At 32.9% G+C, this 21,026-nt stretch overlaps 1 protein-coding gene across 5 annotated transcripts in view; it reads left to right on the plus strand.

The window, feature by feature from the left end:
• LOC130662889 (hemicentin-2) overlaps positions 1–21,026 on the plus strand; it is a 491,796-nt gene that overhangs the window by 282,597 nt on the left and 188,173 nt on the right. For all 5 annotated transcript variants that reach the window (XM_057461843.1, XM_057461842.1, XM_057461841.1 and 2 more), the window contains one exon: positions 19,738–20,074. In XM_057461843.1, coding sequence (XP_057317826.1) covers positions 19,738–20,074 — 337 coding nt within the window. The remainder of the gene's footprint in view (positions 1–19,737; positions 20,075–21,026) is intronic.

The raw sequence follows: 21,026 nt of genomic DNA on the forward strand, positions 1-21,026 counted from the left end.
CATAGTCCCCCAAAGCTAGGAGCTCGAGCAGGTATAAGTGCCAACGTAAACCCTTTTGGGTAGCAAAATCATCTACTCTCTGATTATGCTGTGGGTCATTCCATAGATCATTTAGCTCCTTTAAACTGTTATTTGCTTCAACAAAGTTCGAACCATTGTCAGAGTAAATATCGGAGCATTTGCCTCTTCGCCCAATAAAGCGCTTTAGCGCAGCTAAAAAAGCCTCCGCGGTTAAATCGGTGACTACTTCGATATGGACCGCCTTTACAGCTAAACATACAAGTATCGCGACGTATATTTTTATTTGAGCGCGGTCGTCCAATCTAATTTCCTCGTCCACAGTTTTTGCATTTATAATATAGCATAACATATGACTAGTCCCAACAGTTCCAGTGGATCAAATATCTGGGCAATCTGAGATAAGACTGTCCGCTTGCAAAGTACCTTGTTAGGTTCAGGTAGTTCGACAGTATATACTATCGTATCTTCATTAGCATTCCAATATATTCCCAGCGTCTTCAGTGTCACTCAGTCACCTAATTGAAATTTAGAGTTTACACGCTCCTGAGGTAAATCTTCCAACAGCTCTGGTACGTTTGAGGCCCATTGGCGTATATTAAAACATCCTAATTTAAGCAATGCTATCAGATGGTTTCGTTTCTCTTTCGCTTCTTTAAGAGTGTCCACCCCGGTGGCGGTGTCGTCAACGTAAGTTTCTTTAGTGATGATTGTTGCTGCTAGAGGGTAGCGTTGACCTTCATCCTCGGCCAACTGCGTAAATGTGTGTGACGCGATAAAGGGTGACGTTCTTCCACCAAAGATCAGTACATTTATCACCATTGTTGTCAATTTTCCTTCTTCATTTCTCCAGATTATGCGTTGATATTTTCGATCTTCTGGTCGGATAATAATTTGTCGAAAAAATTTTTCAGTGTCAGCGGTAAAAACTACCTCGTGTATTCTAAATCTGATCCATAGTGATGTCAAGTCAGTGTGGCGTGTAGGTCCTATTGGTAATGCATCATTTAAAGACCAGCCGGTACTAGTTTTGGCTGATCCATCGAATACTACACGTATCTTGGTAGTAGTACTACTCTCCTTAACTACTGCATGATGCAGCAGGTAGTAGCCCTCGTCGCTGGGTATCTTCTCGAGCTCAGTCATATGCCCCTGTTTACGGGAAAATGTTCCCCTTTTTTATTGAATGTTATTTTCTATTTTATTTTTTATATTCTAAATTTACCTGTAAATTAATTTAAATTAGTGATTGGAATTTGATTAATTTATTATAATGATAGGTAGGATGTGAAAGGTATCGTTTAATAAAACTCGTGGTTTGGGTATATCAAAATCGAAGAATATATTTTGACCCAAAAAATAGGGAAAGCGCTACGGCATAAAACCCTTTGAAGAAGTACAATGAAAAGATTGAGAATGTTAAGATAATGAGAATGAGGGTAACTCGTTGAACAATTGATACAAAATGAAATATAGAGATGTGTGTGTGTGTGTGTGTGTGTGTGTTGATGTGTACTGTAATGATAGAGAGTCCACTGCGGGACAGTTAAATAGTACTTGGTACTAATGCGATGGTAAAGAGTCCACTGCGGGACAGTTAAATAGTACTTGGTACTAATGCGATGATACAGAGTCCACTGCGGGATTGTTAAATAGTACTTGGTACTAATGTGATGATACAGAGTCCACTGCGGGATGTTTGTGTTATGACATGCGTCGCGACGATGTTACCGATTGATCAGATCGGCGATATGAATTGAAATGTCAAAATTGTAATGGGATATTCCAAAGACAATATGACAACGTTAAATTATTATTATTATTATTATTATTATTATTATTTGCAACAGAGGCTATTATTTAACTGCAGTTAATTGAAGGAGAAGTATTTAAACCTTTGACTATCGCTTTGTCGTTAAATTGAATGAAAATTGTTTTGATTTTTGACTATCGCTTTGTCGTTAAATCAAATGAGAACTGTGGTAAATTTTGACTATCGCCTTGTCATTAATTAAGTGAGAATTGTTTAAATTGAAGTTAAATATCAAATAAATTGTTAGACGCCTTTAGCCATGCGGCTATTGTATAAATGAGGTTAGATATGCTATCTATACGACAACGGCGGAGTGCGTTGATGATAATTGAAGCGCGGACAAATCAAAATTTAGGTTTAATGTGTATTCTGATTATCACGTATGTATGACAATTAATTAGTGTTTAAGTACTACAAGGTAGCTAGTATTTAAGATGTAAACGAATAGATCGGTGAATTGACTGAATTTAATCTAAGTTAATAATTATTAAATATTCAATATTCTTTGAAACGATTATTATTTAATATTAATACGAATATTAATATTAAATACTGAATTCAATTCTATTGAATAATTAATAGAAACACAATTAAGTATTCGAGATTTAATGGGTGAGACCCACACGCAACAAGTCCCGGCTTATTTTACTACGACGCAATAAAACACCCGGTCTTTATTCAATTCTCGAAATATTATTAAAACTCAACGAAATAATTATCAAAAAGTATGAAACCGTATTAATTAATACTTATCTTAGCACGATGGCACAAAATCGTAATTGATAATCAAATAATTAATAATTATTATTAATTTTAATATTGGCTTGGCAATTTAGCGGATAGAATGTTCACAGCAAGTGTGTACCGTATGAAGACTTGTGGTCAACTGACGAAAAGACGCGGTGACACCGGGTCGTCGTTTCGACGGAACGGAAAAATCAGACACCCGAACGACAGAGATATACTGAAAGCGTGAGTGCAACGAAGATGCACAGAGAAACCGACGCTATGTTTAGCGCGCGCGTTCGCGGTGCGACCTGAGTTGGCGACGAGATGGATGTTAGCACCGCTAGATGGAGACTGATTTGAATATTTAAATTTTAAACATTATTATGATGACAATTCATTTTAGGACTTCCGTTCTCGACGGAACAGTCCCAGTCAATATACTCTTGAATAGTTGCGTCGAAAGCCTTTCGCAATTCAGAATTTTTTGATAGTTTGCTTTCCAGATTTATAAATCTCTTGATAGCTCAGTTCCTTGATTCTCCAAGTAAATTGATCTTGTCAATGAACGGTAGTGCTACAACGTAGCGTCCATTGTTGTCACGAGTTACATGTGACTTGTAATGTTTTTCGCACTCAATTTCTTCTGAGGTCTGCGTGTCGTTGTTTGGTGTGTCTTGCTCAATTTCCCAGAATTTTTCCAAATTAAATTCATGAGAAACGTGACAATGTTCTATTTGTTTTAAATTTGATGCAGGTGCTTGACTTCCCTCGACCCATCCTAGCCTGGTCTTCTGTAGATAAAGATCTTCGGTTGAGGTAGATAGATTTATTTGACCGACGCACAGAATAGATAAACTTATACCTGAGCCTAAAAGCATATCTATTGCTAATGGTTTATGGAAGTGCGGATCGGCTAGTTTTAGATTCCTTGGTATTTTCATTGATTCACGATCAATTGTTTGGTTGGGTACTAGACCTGCAATTTGCGGTACGGTTAAAAATTGCAGTGTACGTTTAAAATGTCCATCAGATGAACGGATAGTTGCAGTAATTATGTGTTAAGAAGTAGTGTTTAGAGAGTCTAGAATGCCGATTGGTACTGCATACTTGCGTTTTGGTAGATTTAATAATGAGGCTAGACGTTCGGTCATGAAGTTAGTAGTAGAACACGTGTCTGCAAGCGTACGGCATTTCTGAGGTTCCTTGTTTTGGTTCAGTACATGCAGTGTAGCAGTTATTATTAAAACACTGGTAGGTCGGTTAATGACGTAAGCCATGGGTCGGCTTGTCTGTGCCTCAGGTACTTGACTGACTTGCGTTGGGTAGTTGTTACTCCTTATTGCTGCCTTTGTACTGGGTCTTGGCTTCCAGTTACCTGCGTCTTTATCATTCTCATCAGTAGGTTTATGTAGGAGGGTATGGTGAAGTTTATTACACTTAAAATAGTTATTTGATTTGCAGTCTCTAGCTTCATGAGTAAGTACATTTGCGTACACTATGAGTCTCATTACATAGTGGACACGGTACATATTGATTGATAATAAACGTTTGTCTTTGTTCTTTTCCTTGTCCATTGACGTGTGCAGACTTCTGAGCGGTATTTTTGTTGTAATGATTATTATTGCTGTGATGGTTATTATTGTTAGGCTGAGTAGGTGGCTTGATCTTCAGTCTATCAGCGCATCTTGCTCGTTTTTCTAAAAATTCCAGTAAATCCGTGTATTGGGGCATGTTTGTACCTTTCGGGGTAAATTCCCACTGCCACGCGGTTTCAGAACTGATTTTGGATTGTATCAAGTAAATCAGTGGTGTCTCCCAATTCTTAACCGGTTGCTTTAGATTTTCCAAAGCGCGTAGATTTTGACGTATGTTGTCGACAAGGTCGCCGAGGCCTTCTGGTATGTCCTTTGCCAACCGCGGCAAATCTCGTAGTGAGCCCCAACGTCTTCTGATAATTTTTCTGGTGCAATCATATTTATTTTTCAGAAGTTCTAAGGCCGTCTTATAATTCTGACCAGTAGTTCCTAACGATTGAATTATCTGGCGGGCCTTACCTTGAACAGCCAATCTCAAGTACTGTAGTTTGCGAGCATCAGACATAGTAGAATTGTCATCTATAGTCGCGGTAAATAGGTCAATGAATGATGACCAGCCTTCATACGATCCGTCAAAGGCTGGTAACGGTATTTCAGGTAATTTTATTTCGTTTGCACTGGCAGCAAATGAGGACGGGGTGAGTGTCGGAGAGTGTTCATGAGTAACAGATGCAGTAACAGTACGAGCTGTCGTTGATTCTATTTCCTTTATAAGTTTATGAACCCGTGCAACTACACGACAATATTCATCTTGAATCTCGTCAGCCTTTTGTGTATCTTCCGGTTCTAATTCTTCGATCTCAAATTGGATGCTGTCAAATTTATCCCAATTTTTATTAACATTATTTAGACACGCAAGCAGATAGTCAAAATTGCGTTTAGCTGGATCAACAGCTACAAATTCATCGACTGTTTTGGTAAACTTGGTAATTTGACGTTTAATAGTTCCACGACTTCGTTTCAATTCAGTTAAGCGCTCGGTTTGTTCCTTGGTCAATAGCATTGTAAGCTATTGCGTGACGGTAATTAATAGGTAAAGGTAGGTAGGTAAAGATTTGTATGAATAGTTATATGGGAGCTGGCGACAATATACTAACGATTTACCTTATATGAGCTAGTAGATTAACTGGATTTCAACTGTATTTACGTCGTGGATGAGCCCTCAGAAGTAACTCTGGTTGGTTGATGATGATAAATTTGTTTTTTCACAATTACACTCACTTATCGCGACTTTTCTGATTCACTCGAATTGTCTATTTTTTACTTTATTAGTAAACGCACTAAAGTTCACTTTGACACTCCGTGAATTTATTAATCCGGCTCGAAGGACCATATGTTTCGGCTCTAAAACGCGTTACACAAAAAATTGCACAACGTATTTTATTGTCGAATCCTAAGTTGTTATTAAGCAAGTTAGGTGTTTCTGTGAATAAATAGACAAGGTTCAATTTTAACAAGTACTATCTTCTATGGTTTACTATATTTATGGCAGGAAGAACTTTCAGAATTTGTTGTAGCGATTGTTAGTGATCATTCAGAACTTCTCACGGGCGGATATTACTGTACTTTTATAAAAAGTTCTTGCCATGTTTCCCGAATCCATGCTTTTATGGAAGCTGTCTTCTATACTGATTTCTGCACGTTGACCAGCTATAGCATTCTTTAGCAAAATTCCTCTTTCCTGATACTTTTTTCGTCGGTCTTTTGCTTTTTCTTTACTTCTTTACCGTTTTTCTTTTCGTTTTCGCTTATCGTCTACTGAAATCACATATATAGTCCAGAACGTGTCATGACACGATCGAGTGACTCATCGAAAAAAAGATGAATTAAAGTTAAGGTGTTGAATTTCATTGTCAATTAGGTTCCACAATTAATTTTTTTAACAACTTGATCAATAATAATTATAACATAGATGAATTATTAACTATATAACAACCTAATAATTGTTCCAGTAAGATAATTTTAAGAAAAATGCCTTTAAAACTCCACATAGAATGATTAACGAGTTTTGTGCTGAGTTCGAGAGTTTGTTGAAGGTAGGATCGAACGTGAATTGAATGTGGACATGATTTTGGTTTCTATTAGTTTTGGTATATAGTTATATAACATCGTAGATTACAGTACCAGTACTTGAGTGTATAGGTTTGATCATTTGCCAAGTAAATTCCAATCAAATCTTATAACTACATGTATGTGCATTTAAATGATCAATTATCATAGTAATCATGAAAAATTTATTAATCGTTAACAATTGATTTATTGAAATGAATAAAGTTTATGTCGGACACTGTAATTTAGTCTAGACGGATTATTATTTCATTTTTATCTATCGTATACTGTAGTATCTGAAATTAGTATTTGCAAATTCTTAACATATTCTATATATTTTATAATCAGTTGCAGCTTACTGAAGAAATGTAAACAAAAATACGATGACAATCATGTATTTCAACCATCAGTTTGCCGTGCAGAGTTAGTCTACGTTTGCACTAACAATACAAAGGTTGTATTGGGTGCTTCCAGTGGACTCTAATGGTACAATGGGTGTGAGTGGTATCCCGGACGCCTCGTAATTCGTTTAGTACTACTGCTTGAAGATTCATCGCCCGTGAGATATTCACATCCCCTAGTACAAGTAAAGCTGCGCGTTTACTGTGACCTGATTGTGAGATCGGAATGAAACTTTTTCTATTTTAGTGTGTATACCTGTGTATTTGCATATATACATGTGTGTTAATGCTGCCACATTCCCATCGTAAAATAGTAATTGAATCACTCTGCAACCACTGGGACACTATTGATCGCTCCTCGGGAATATTCCAACGTCGAGTAACTGTCACCATAGCTTCTGGATTTGTAATTGATACTCGAATTTATATTCGTTAAGTATCCATTTTCTTTTCCGGCTTTAATTGTTCTCATAGTTCTTAATAAAAAGTTAATTAAATATTTATAAAATTGAATGATTCACATTAAGGTAGTACTAATAGTTTCAGAATTGACGTTCAGAATTAAATGAAACTTGGCATATTGGTACATTATAATAAGATAATGAACCAGTTGAATTTTTTAAGGTCTACAGAGAACAAAAAAAGATATTAACATTAAAAAATGTTTGCCTTTACCATTGATCTTGATGGAAAATCACAGAGTTTATTTTATTTCACAAAAAGTAACGTTCAGATTTCAATGAAAGTGCTATCAACAAAAAGAAAAAAATGTTTACAACATTTTGGTTAATCAGAAGGCGGGGATACCAGTGTTATTCACTTTTTTTAGTACAAAACATACGACATATTTTTTATTGATACAGTTGCATTATTAAAGAAAGCAACATGTTATTTTAGTAAACAAACATGTAAAGCCAATAGCTTGAATAATAGATGTTTGCGCAATAGATTTTAGCGCATGATCTTATATTTTGAGTGAAACAGAGTTACTGTAATCATACTTTTATCTCTTTTGCTTTCACGAGGGGTTGAAAAATATAAATACTGCGGAAGCCAAATTACACAAAGCACACATTTGACACTTGTGGTATCGATAGTACTACCTTAAAAAGTAAGAGAAATTGAAATTATAAATTTCAAGAAAAATAATAAATGGAACATTAATTGTTCCTATTTATTTTATAAAATCATTGATACAAAAGACAAATATAGAAAGAAACAGAATTATACTAAACTTTTAATTATATAATCAATTTAGTTATATTCAAGAGACTTCATTTTTCGATGAGATTATACCATGAGAATTTTTTTTTGTTACAATTTTTTTGCAAATGATTCAATATATTACAAATAGTTCCTATTCTTAGCCTAGATTTTTTTTGCAGTAAGTAAAAAACAATGTAAACTAAGGTAGAAAAATAAAACTTTTCGAAATAGACCTTCAATATTGTTTTTACATTTTTCTTGATGTTTTGTTTTTTTTTTTTTTTACCAAACATTTCAATAGAATTTAAAATCTAGGCTTGACAGAAAGAAATTAATCAAAAGAAAAAAAAAATATTCTTTGCAAGAAATTTTTATCTTTAACTTTCTATAACAATTTCATCGTTGATTCTAGAAATCTCCATAAAATTATTTACTGACAAAATAATAAATACATCAATGGATTATATGAAAAGTGTACAACAAAATGAATGAAAAACAAAAGAAAAATATAATCAACATATGTTTGACCAATCGAAGAAAAAGTCAGTTGTATTGGATCACTCTTTGCCGAGTGCACTCGAATCGGGAATCGGAGTCGGAAACCGGGTATAAACTTTCGAAAAGCGGAAACGATTCGTGGCAGAAGCGATGAGTGATCGTCTGACAACAATGGGAATCAATCAGCAAAGCCTATTCAGTGATGAATCGGTTCGATTATCCGGTCGCTCGGATCGAGATGTCTCGTTCTATAAATTCCCTCTGTCCCTTTAACGCGTCCATCTACCTTGCCGAGCGGTTTAGCCGTTGAATCCAATGGCTTTTATATTATCCAACATTTCGCACGTTTCTATCCTCGGCAACCGTTGCAACAACGTTACGATGTTACCGTAATAGGGTTCCGATTAAGATGCAAATTTTAACGCGGTTCTACCCAACAATTTAACCCGGAAACCGGGCTAATATTAAATAAAGCCACAGCTCTATTCAAACCATCCAGAGACGTGTTGGAACCAACGATTCAACCGTCTAATTCTCATTTAAGAAATTGTTATTAAATTTTTCCTTGTCATCGCTCTTTATTCATTATATTTTATTCATAGTATATCTTAACGTAGTTTTCTCTTTTTTTTCAGTATTTTTTTTATTTTCCTCTATCGTACCACGTGATTCTATTACAATTTCCGTCTATACGCCTTATTCATTCCGCTACATAGTTGACCTCAACGGTTTGTGAACGAGTTCAAAGTCGCAATTTATTTCGCTTCGTATAAGTACTTCTGAGATGACTCTTCAAATAAAAAATCACCACATTTTTCTTGCTCGTTACCAAATAACAAAACCCGCCAAAATGATACTTTAAACTGTCTCATTAATATAACTTATTAATAATTTCATTTCTAATTCTTTTGTATCATTTTTTTTTTTTTTTTCGGATTCTCATATACCATAAATCCATTCACTTTTTATTAAATAATAGCATTTATATTCAAATACTGAAAAAACTCATCAATTTAATATCTTTCATCTACATACAGCAATATGTCACTCACATAAGTATTTAATGGAAACTAAAAGCTTTTGGAACTTTGGCCGATGGCTCTTTTACCTCTATGTCATGTCTACTTACAGCTAATGCAAGACTAATTGACTTTAACTTTAATTCAACACCTTGCCCCCTGCTCCTTCTTGCTGTACTTTACGTTTTGCTTTTGCTTAACCAAGTCTCGTCGAGATTTAAGTTTATTGTTTAGTGACGTTATTGATCCACTGCTTCTTATTAAACTACGATGTCTTAATGAATTCTACAAAAGTTGATTTGTATGCTTAGATAATAGTTTTTGACATATTTATCAGGATTCAAAAGTTCTAATTTTACTCAAAATATCATTAATTATAAGATTTATGATTTACCTATGAAAACTGTCTACTTATCATAATTAAGTTAATTAACATATTTTAGCATCAACATAACTTAAATATACGTTAATTTATAGTAATTAATTAAAGCAAGATAAAATATATAGACTTCCTAATTGTATCAGCTAAAGCTGCAGCAGTAATCAAGAAGCATAGTTTATTTTCCAAAAGTCTAAAAATAGTAAATGACAAAATGAAAAAAAGATATTAAGAGGATATATAGAATCCAGGAAAATGCGTCGCGTATCGGAAAACGTTAAATATCGCTTGTAATACTCGTAGTCCAGTACGATTCGTGTGTCATTCATTTTATTGGACGGTCAGAGTGTAAAGGTACCTCTCTTTCTCTCTTGGGATAGGATGGAGGTAACACTATCATCCAGTCAAATCCCATAAGCGTGCCTGAAAACGGTTACAACTTTGTAACCATCCAGTGTGTCGCAAGTGTAAAACTCTGATAAATCATATGAATTAATTGCATTTTGAATAAATACGATATTAAATCTGCCATGCATTGAATTATAATCATGATTATATAACATTTATTGCCAATAAATAATATATCTATAATAAGTGAAAATTCATAATTGTTGTTGACTTTTTTAAATAACATATATTATATTGTAAATTTTAATCGAATTGAAATATCATTAAAGTTTTTTATTTCATTTGAATAGTTCGAATTCGGAGCATTTCCCACGAGGTCACGTATCAACCGATCTTCCTGACAGACTTAAAGCTAGAAGCTATAGATAAAACTCATTGACACGGAAGGAGGCCGATAATGAAACTTCTAAGATCTATCCAATGGAACCCAGTTTATCGTGATGCACTTCGAATGTCTTGGTCTTCTTCTAATGACGCGGCTGTACTGGAGCTTGTTTAACGCAGAAACCTGTCAAAGTTCCCTATCGAACTAGAAGCCAAAACTAATACAAGTTCTTGTGAACAGGATAACTCTTGTACCGAACTTGAGAGAATGACAACGAGACTGGCAGATCTGTCGAGCTTATTGAGTATTTGTTTCCTGGTCACGTTATTCGTCTAGATAGAATGATCTATATTCCAGAGAGAATTAGATAATTTTAGTTCCACAATGTATTATATTTTTCATATAATTTACATGCAAATGAATAATAATAACATAAAACAATCAAATCGGTTGCTTATAATTATTATAAGTGATTTTACAAAAATACATATTTGTTAGTGATTTTCCTCAATTTCAATAATTAAAACCATATTTTGTATTGTTAATTCATCTGGTGCAGTTTCATAATTCGGACTTAATGATCTGAAGATATGATATAGAACTATACTGAAATCTTATCAAATGGTTCATGTCTCTTATGATAAAAAAATATGAAGTGCATGTCGAGCTTACTTATTAATTATAGGATTACTTAAACAATGCAAATATACATAATTTATAGAACAAAATACATTGAAATAAATATCAAAACATCACGTACATGCGATAGACATCTCCTAATAGATATACGAGAAAAGTATGACACCCGAATTCTTCGACACCTGATCGGTTCTTCACAGCAAGGAAATAGAGGCAATTTACTCACTAATATACATTGATAATATATGAATAACGACAGTCCCTACATTCTTTGAAACATTAATATAAAAACACCAATCAATTCAATGAAAAAATTTATTGTAAGGTGAGAAAATTTTGATAACTGTTCCTAGTAAGTATATGAAATTTACTCCATACCATTATAGAAATAGTTATACTTAAAATTATGCGATATATCCTCATAATTTTGGTGAAAAGTGTACATTATTGGATCAATTTCTTTCATTACGGTAACAGTTCCTAGATCACATAGGTATTGAATTATAATAATGATTAGCACAATACATCCGGTAGAATTTACTATAGTAGTATGGGAGCGATTGTCATAATATGATGGGAATGATTTGTTACCGTAAATATCTGTTCTTGTACTTAATTAATTTATCAAAATTCTATATTTTTCAATAAAATAAGTTCGTTAAGCTTTTATCGGCGTATTAATTGAGTGAATCATTAGTTCCTGACTGATTGAATCGGTCTTCAGTTAATTGTCATAACTTACTGATTATATCTAAAACAGAATTGAGGTAATTACTCATTCCATCTTTTAAGAGTTGCTACAGTCTTTCATTCAAGTGGTCTTGCACTTGAAAAGTTAGTGGCCTCTTTCTCATCAACAAACTTAAATGGCGAAACTAACTCGTAAGGAATAATTCTGATAATAGAGAATTTATAAAGTTAGTTAATTTATTCATGAGAATAACAGATTATACTTCTTATTTAATAATCCTTATCCAATTTATATAAAGTTTTGCCAGTTTAAATTCGTTAGTATCATTGACATCGATTTCAATGACACAATAAAAATAGAACATGCGGAAATTAAAATATCTATATTAAATTACCTACACAACAATTCGAATTCTAGGTGAAGATTTAGCTGTCGAAAATGTCAGGAGAATGGTATTTGAGTGATGTCAACATAAACCAAGTCACTTGATTGATAAACTTTCATAGAAATGTCATTGTATATAATATCAACCTAGTTGCATTTACGAGAACATATAAGCGTCAGCAAGTTTTGATAAGCTCAGGAACTAAAGATTTTGTATTCTATCAATCCGCATTGATAATGTATTGTGCATGCCCATTAGCAATTATTCATTGAAAAATTCAATAAGAAAACTACTCCTAATAGAATATATGAATTGTAGTTGCTAATCACCTGAGTGTATAGAAAAATAACAAACAGTATCAGAAAAAATCGCATAAAAGAAACTAATCGATACAATCGTTTTCCTATAAAACCAATGAATTTCTCAAATTAATTGGACAACCGTTTTCAATGGCATCACCATCGACGATAATTGCATAGTGACGAACGATGAGTGCTGTAACTATTCAAAATACGAAGCACGTATACTCAAGCTAGCGTACTCGTTGTTGGGTCTTCGTTAATAACAGTCGCTCGAACAAGCCAGGTCATGGTTAGAGAGCGGAAAGAAAAAGGGAAGAAAGTTATACCCCGACTAAAAGAGAAAACAATTGTTGGTAGCTTGTTGATTTTTTTCTACACTTCTTCACAATAGCCAACATACTACCGACATAAAGTTATCAACACTAACAAAAGTCTTTGTTGGTTGTCTTTAATCAAACGGTTTTTTTTATTTTATTGTATTTTATTTTTTTCCCTTTCGTCTTATTTCAAAATATAATTTTTCTATTTTATTAAACGACTGAATAAAATATTCACTATGTTAAGAATTCAACTTCAACCTAACTTCTATTTACGAAGAAGTTTTAAGTGAAAAGAAAATGCTTTCGTAACAAGAGTTGTAGTAACTGTAGCTTTTGCTTGACCTAGTATACTAAACCCATATATTATTATTCCAAATTACTATAAAAGATAGTTACGCTGATCGTTACTCAAAAGTTTATTATAGAACTGTTCTTAACAATCACTTAAACTTTAGAAAAAAAAATTATTTTTAGTAACGATAAAAATTTTAAGAGAGGCGTAAGACTTTTTGAATTGAAAAGTGTGTTGGCACGATGTCTCACAGTTTTGGCGTAATATCAAAAAACTTAGGACAATGAGAATACTGCTAAAACTCAGCAGCGTATTTTCAGTGATCGCTCAATAAAACCTATCCTTCTATGCTCTCTGAAGCCTACGTATGATTTGCGATTTTCAAGTTGATATATTACGGATGATGTGGCCTACGGCCAATAGTAAGAACCTACAGTATCTATCTATCGGCAGTCAAGCTAAAATGTACACTAGTGATATCGCTTTTGACGGAAAACCACGTTGGCTGGATTTCTGTTCCACGTTCTTTTTCTTTTTTTTTTATATTCCCTTTTACTGAAATGCTTTTTAACACCCACTATTTTTACATTTACTACTATAATTACTGCAACACAGTAATAGGAATAACAAAGCAATACTGAAAGCTCTATGAAAATATATTCTGTAAAAGAATGTAAACATATCGTCATTACTGGATGATATAGATCCCAATAGATTCCAACAGACAGCAGTATGATATTTTTTGTTAGTACTATCTGTACAGCTTGTATGTAATTAAAGTATGAATACTTTGTGATTATTTATGGAATAATTGAATTTGAAAATAATGTAAAGCTCTTAACACAAACATTTGCTGTTTAATCAATAATATCTACAAATAATGTTGTATTGATACACCACTGTTATGACAAAGAATAATGAATATCAAATGGCACTCTACAATAGCTGTGATCGAATAATCTTCTTACATGTACTCTACTTAGGGCAGAAAAGTTTTGACGCAAAGTACACAGTTGAAAAATTTGTGTTAAATTTAACACAAATCACATGTCCCAACCGGTCCACTCAATTTTTTGTGTTAATTTAGCACATACTTGTGTCAAACAATAACACAGGTTTACTGTTGAATAGATCAAGACAAAAATCTTGTAAATTTAACAATGTTTTTTGTGTAAGCTTTACAATCTTATTGTGTTAAATTTAACTTAAAAAGTATGTTAAATCTACATTTTTCAAATGTAGTTTTATCAAAATACCACGTGTTAAATGATAACACAAATATTTGGTTAGAAAATCAACACTATTAATTAATTATCTTGACTTAAGTTTAATGTTTATTTAACACACGTTTGGTATTAAATTCAAGTCACTAAATATGATAAGATTACATTTTATTAGTGTTGAATAATGAAAAGTTGACTTACACATTTAAAATATTGATTTAACGTACATTATTCTCAAATACTATCATAGAAAATCTGTAAATTGTACTTCCTGAAAAAAAAAATAATAAAATAATAATAATAATAATAACATGCTGATCATCTTGTTGATGAAGCATCGCAGCAGTAATAATTTGGCGCTCAGGTGGACCCTCGGTAAAGTCGGACTACCGGGGATAACCCCCTGAGCATTTAACAAAAAAACATAATAATAATAATCATAATAGTGGTCATGGTGATGAAAATAAGGATAAACTATATTTTGAGAAAATAAAGTAATCATTTTTTTAAAGACGAAAATCAAAATTATAAACTTCCATAAAATAATCTAATATACCTGTGCATACAAAGAGTATTTATTAATACTTTTTGATATACCTAAAAATGGAATCTCATATTTGGTGTATGGTTTTAACATCAGATGCAATTTGTTTTGACCGAATATAATTAACAACATTGAAGAAATTGTTAGAGAAATGTTTAATGTGAAAATCTTACACTGAGAAATAGAATTAATGATAAAATTTTGATGTTAGCAGGTATAATCGTATTCCCTGCTGTTAGATGTGTACGGTCAACCTAAGGTATATTTATTTGTGAACATTCGGGTGTATTTGTTTAAGCAAGTAAACGACAGGCTTCAATGAGGCTCTGTAAACTTTCTGTCGTGCATAGCCCTTTGCACAGTGTACACTGTAGTACTGTATATATCGGCTTTGAGAGTAGTCTCTCACTAGAGATTAATGGTGAAGATTGATGCTAACGTTACGGCGATTCCTAACTAAAATTATTTGAGTTCTCAAGCTTGTTTTATCTTTGTCAGAGATTCCTGTTGCAGTTGTATCACAGGAATACCAGTTTCAATCGCATTCTCAATTAAATACACACGTATGTATAGTATACGATGTTTACATTATAGAAAATATTTACATTGAACGACATTTCTGCAAAATAAAAAAAAACATTCAACAGATAGTTGCATACAGAAGCAAAAATCAAAGTAAAAAAAGAGATGATTTTGCAGGTCAACCCTCAAACATATTGTAAGGAACATGTTTTTCAGCTCATGCATATAAAGATGAATATTCTAACATTGTGTAGGAAAAGTGGAGTAGCACTTTGTCGTAGTAGTTGGCTGAACTAAAAAATTCACTTTTGAGCACAGTTTTACGAATTCCAATCACTTTTGGACATCACTCGAAATGTATTTGCTTTAAAACATGTATGCTAACACGGTTCAATTCCAGATGAATAAATAACAAATATCAGGATCACGGGTATTTAAAAAAACACAGTTAAATCAATTAAAACAATCACTGAATTGCTTTAACGTTTCGTCTTTATTCTTAAGACTTTATCAAGCTCTGGAAAATAATATAATAATTAACAACATATGTAAATCTAATGAACATGACAGATGAACAATAACGTTTATAAAATTAACTAACCTTAACAATGTCTAAACGATCGTCTAATTAATGTAAATAGATACACGATCTTTTGTTAATATAATTTCCATTGGGATTACCAATTGGTAATTTGATAACCACAACAATATTTATATTTTTATATCAAACGATTACACCGGCACACAAAAAAAAATAAGTTCTCTGTACTTTTGACGGGACCGATTTATTCCCATGTATTTTGACCCGCTGAATCCGAATCCGAGGTCCGTTTAACCCGTACACCCTCAGATTTTTAGAAAACTTTAAAAAACCTCAAAAATACACAAAAATCGACCGTTTTTTAAATTTATAAATTTTTTTAACCCTAACTAAGCATGATTTTTATGTATTTCGGTCCTCCACATACTAACCTGAAGTTTATTTAAAACATTAGCCATTTAAAGTCTGAGTAAATTCCAAAAAACCCCAAAAAATTGCAAAAAAGCAAAAAAATTCTTAGTATTGTGATGAAAAAATTTTATAGAGCTAAATAAATAATTATTTTCATGTATGTTTATCTGTCACATATAATTCTCAAACATCCATGGCTCAGATATCTCTAAAATTTTAAATAAATGGCAAAAATTCCCAAAAAATCGAAAAAAATAAAATTTGGTATAACAAAAATCAATTTTTAAATCGAAATAAATAAAAGAAATCATATTGTTCGATCTGTGATATATATATAAAAAATATTTTGGCCTAAAACATAAAAAAATTTTAATATGCTTCAAAAAATTTTTTTCATCACAATACTAAGAATCTTTTTGCTTTTTTGCAATTTTTTGGGGTTTTTTGGAATTTACTCAGACTTTAAATGGCTAATGTTTTAAATAAACTTCAGGTTAGTATGTGGAGGACCGAAATACATAAAAATCATGCTTAGTTAGGGTTAAAAAAATTTATAAATTTAAAAAACGGTCGATTTTTGTGTATTTTTGAGGTTTTTTAAAGTTTTCTAAAAATCTGAGGGTGTACGGGTTAAACGGACCTCGGATTCAGATTCAGCGGGTCAAAATACATGGGAATAAATCGGTCCCGTCAAAAGTACAGAGAACTTATTTTTTTTTGTGTGCCGGTGTTATTAAATTAAATAAAACAAGCCTTTCAAGCATGTGCTGAAAGTTCGATTCACTGTCGAAGTGATGAGTGATAAGTTCTGTCTTATTTTCATTCAGGATGTTGGTGTTCTTGCAGTCATACCAATGTTGTCTGATCCTGTCTTTTAACTCGTTTCGTTTGTCCAATGTAGGACTTTCCACAGGTGCATGGTATTTTGTAGATCACGTTTGACCGATCCAACACTGGAATCCTGTCTTTTAACCTTGTATAAACCGATTTACCAGTTTTTAAATTATAGAAGGCTAATTTGCCATACCGCTCACTTGCAAGCTTATCAATCTTAAACGCAATCTCCTTAATAAAAGGAAACCTGCAATACTCAACAAACCGATTGTGATCTCTTATGTTTCTATTCATATATAGGACAATAATTATTGAACACTTTGTCTAACAGTTTTCTCGGATAATTATTATTAATCAAAAGATCAATAATAATGTTTTGTTTTTTTTCATGAAAATCCTGATGACTTAAACTGTACGCTCTTTTTAAAAAGCATTTAACCATCCCAATTTTTTGACTCATTGGGTGATTAGATTCATAGTTCAATAATCTACCTGAATTGATCTGTTTACGGTACTAATCAGCAATTTAATGATTGTTTAAATTGATTTAACTGTGTTTTTCCAAATAATCGTGATCCTGGTATTTGTTATGCATGCTAACCAATTATCGAACGTATTTTACTTAACGGGGTATCTTATAGACTGAAATTGACAGCACTCGTCTATAATAGTTTTGTTACATTCTGGACGAGAACTAATATTTTAATTAATCACAAAATCTAATCAACTCGGAGACTTAAAAAAAAAATCTGAAAACCGGTTGACCCTGCAGGCCAGCCCCAAAAATTCGAAAACATTCTCATTAGTACATTGATCTCTCCTAACTCTGAAAAACATATCTTCCTTTCATCTGCGGAAGTTCAAAAAGTCGAAAATATTAAAAAAATTATGCAGCTCTTAAATTTTTGTTAACGATATTCAGACCATCGAATTATAAAATATCCAAGAAAAATTTAGGACTGAGTAAATTTTTGAATGTTTCATTGACGATATTACCGAAACTAACAAACTGAATACAGTGAATTTCACCGCGACAAAAAAAGACTGTAAAAGCAAAGATTAAGTATAGTTTTCAAAACATTCGGTAAATAACATTATCCAGAGAAAATGAGGTGAATTGTTGATTCCAAAATTTTTTGTCATCGATATCTCTTGAACGAATTAACCGATTTTGATATAATGCCTCTAACGTTGATATAATACTTGTATCGATCATAATAATTTCGATTATATTGGAAAAGAAACATTATTTTGATATTTTTTCGTCACTATATCTCTTTGCCATAGGTTTGCTATAGGAGCTATTCAAATCGATTCATTCATTAAAAAGTTATAAAAAGCTCACACACAAACACAGACAGGCAGACATACATACACGCACGAGCACCCGCGCGTTTACACATACAGACACTTGAATATCACTCTGAAAACGGTCAGAATAAGTTACCGGGACCTCAAAACACTAACATCCAATGGAAGTTCAATTTTCGAAAATCGGGGTGAAAGCAATAACCTCGAATTTTTCGAAAGTCGTTGATTTTCATAGAAGGAAGTCGAAAAAAGACAAAAATTATTAATGCCTTTTAAGCAAGTTAAATTGGTTGATCAGAAAGGTTTTTTAACTTTATAATGGTTTGTCAATACTTGCAACTCAAACCTGAACGAAAAGTTACAAATGTAAATTGATGAAATACAATTTTTTTATTGTGATCAATATACTGACTTACAGAAATAATTGAATAATTCATTTACTATTTGCTAATGGGCTTTTTCCACTTGAGTGATTCATAAAATTTTGGATTTTATGTAAATACTATGGTAAGAGGATCTGCTAATGCAAATAAAGGATTAAGCTTTTACGACATTTTATTTTTCAAGGAAAAAAAACGTTATAGTGATTTTTTTGCAACTCGTAGTGATGCGATAAAAGCAAGACCGCTTTAAAATATATTCTTTAAACACTATAGTTATTATATAGATATGCCTAGGTACATGAACTATAGTTGGCTCTATTTGCGGCTCATTGAAGACCTAATTAGTTTTCTGTCGAGACTTACTCGAGTGAACAAGATAGGCAGTTTTAGGTATACGAAGCAACGAAGCGATGCCATCCGTACGAGACTAGGCTACAACATAAAGTGGAAAAGGCAAGGCACCAGACTCTATCTACAGTTTACCAGATACTTTATCGAATTCCAGTAGCACGATAATCAGATCAGGCCTTGGCTCAGGGAATATATTTATCAGCATTAACTAAGAGAACCCACGGGACTGGTGAGGAGATGATCCGAATCCATGAGAACTTCACCAAAGAGTCTGCTTAATTTTATTCGTCCCTTGAAACTTTACTGATTCGATTAACCCAATCATCATGTTCACAGATCACATTACACGTCAATTTATTTTATTGAGTTGAAAATAAAATTTTTATTGGTAATTTATTATCTTATTAAAATCTAATTTTGTCAAAGTTATTTTCGATGATAATGTCTACATTATTTTTAACATTTTTTATTACATCTTAAAATGAAATAATACATTTAATATCACAACTTATTTTATGTAAACATCTCTGGCTTGTACATTGTTACAGGTGGATCTATAAATGAGGCAGTATTTGCTCTTCGAGATAGGCAAGAAGGAGGTCGGCGAGGCAGAAGAACTACGACTAGTACAACTAGCACAACCACCATAATCACATCTGCAACATCCATTCCTATTCCTGACAATGTAGCACAGCCGGCGGCATTACTAGCTCCCGATGATCAGACGTGGTTTGTCGCTTCAACGTCAACGTCGTCCAACTTTCCTCTTGTGATAAAAAACACATCGAGACTACCCCCATTGGAGATTGTCATAAAACCTCAGGCGAAAGTTGTCTTACCTTGCGAATTAGGTGGGAACTACTCGAGAGTGTTGCCATTTACCAGGTCAGTTTTTTAACTCTACTGCGTTTAAAGAAAATCAAAGCAAGGCGGAATACTGATTTCATAAATTCATGAAAAATTAAAAGAAAATGGAGATTCAACGAACAAATTTTAATTTTTGATATAAAAAATATTAGGATAGTAAAAAAATCTTGCCACACAAAGACACCTTCTTTACGTAAACATAACATTTTATTATAATAAGATTAATTTACAATATAGTCTCCTAAGTAACTTTGAATGTCTCACGGGAAAATAAAAACAGGAATAATTGCAGTACACACTGTAAAAACGAGTTCATCGAATTCAAAATTATAGAAGTTGCAATCCATACTGTAATCTATTTTATTTTATGTACACGGAAAAAAATTAATCGTGAATGCAACATGATGCAGTCTTGGTAAATAAACATGATGAAATCATGTTTCATTCACATGATTTGTCATGTTTCGGCTACATGATAATCATGTTGCGGTAACATGAAAAAATCATGTTGCATTCACATGATTTGTCATGTTTTGGCTACATGATAATCATGTTGCGGTAACATGAGAAAATCATGTGGCATTCACATGATAATCATGTTTCGGCTACATGATAATCATGTTGCGGTAACATGAGAAAATCATGTTGCATTCACATGATCTGTCATGTTTCGGCTACATGATAATCATGTTGCTGCCACATATTGTCATGTAGCCGAAACATGACAAATCATGTTGCATTCACATGATTTTCTCATGTTACCGCAACATGATTCTCATGTAGCCGAAACATGATTATCATGTGAATGCCACATGATTTTCTCATGTTACCGCAACATGACTATCATGTAGCCAAAACATGACAAATCATGTGAATGCAACATGATTTTCTCATGTTACCGCAACATGACTATCATGTAGCCGAAACATGACAAATCATGTGAATGCAACATGATTTTCTCATGTTACCG

Source organism: Microplitis mediator, chromosome 2 (genome assembly GCF_029852145.1).
Source record: "Microplitis mediator isolate UGA2020A chromosome 2, iyMicMedi2.1, whole genome shotgun sequence".
NCBI classification, from domain to species: Eukaryota; Metazoa; Arthropoda; class Insecta; order Hymenoptera; family Braconidae; genus Microplitis; species Microplitis mediator.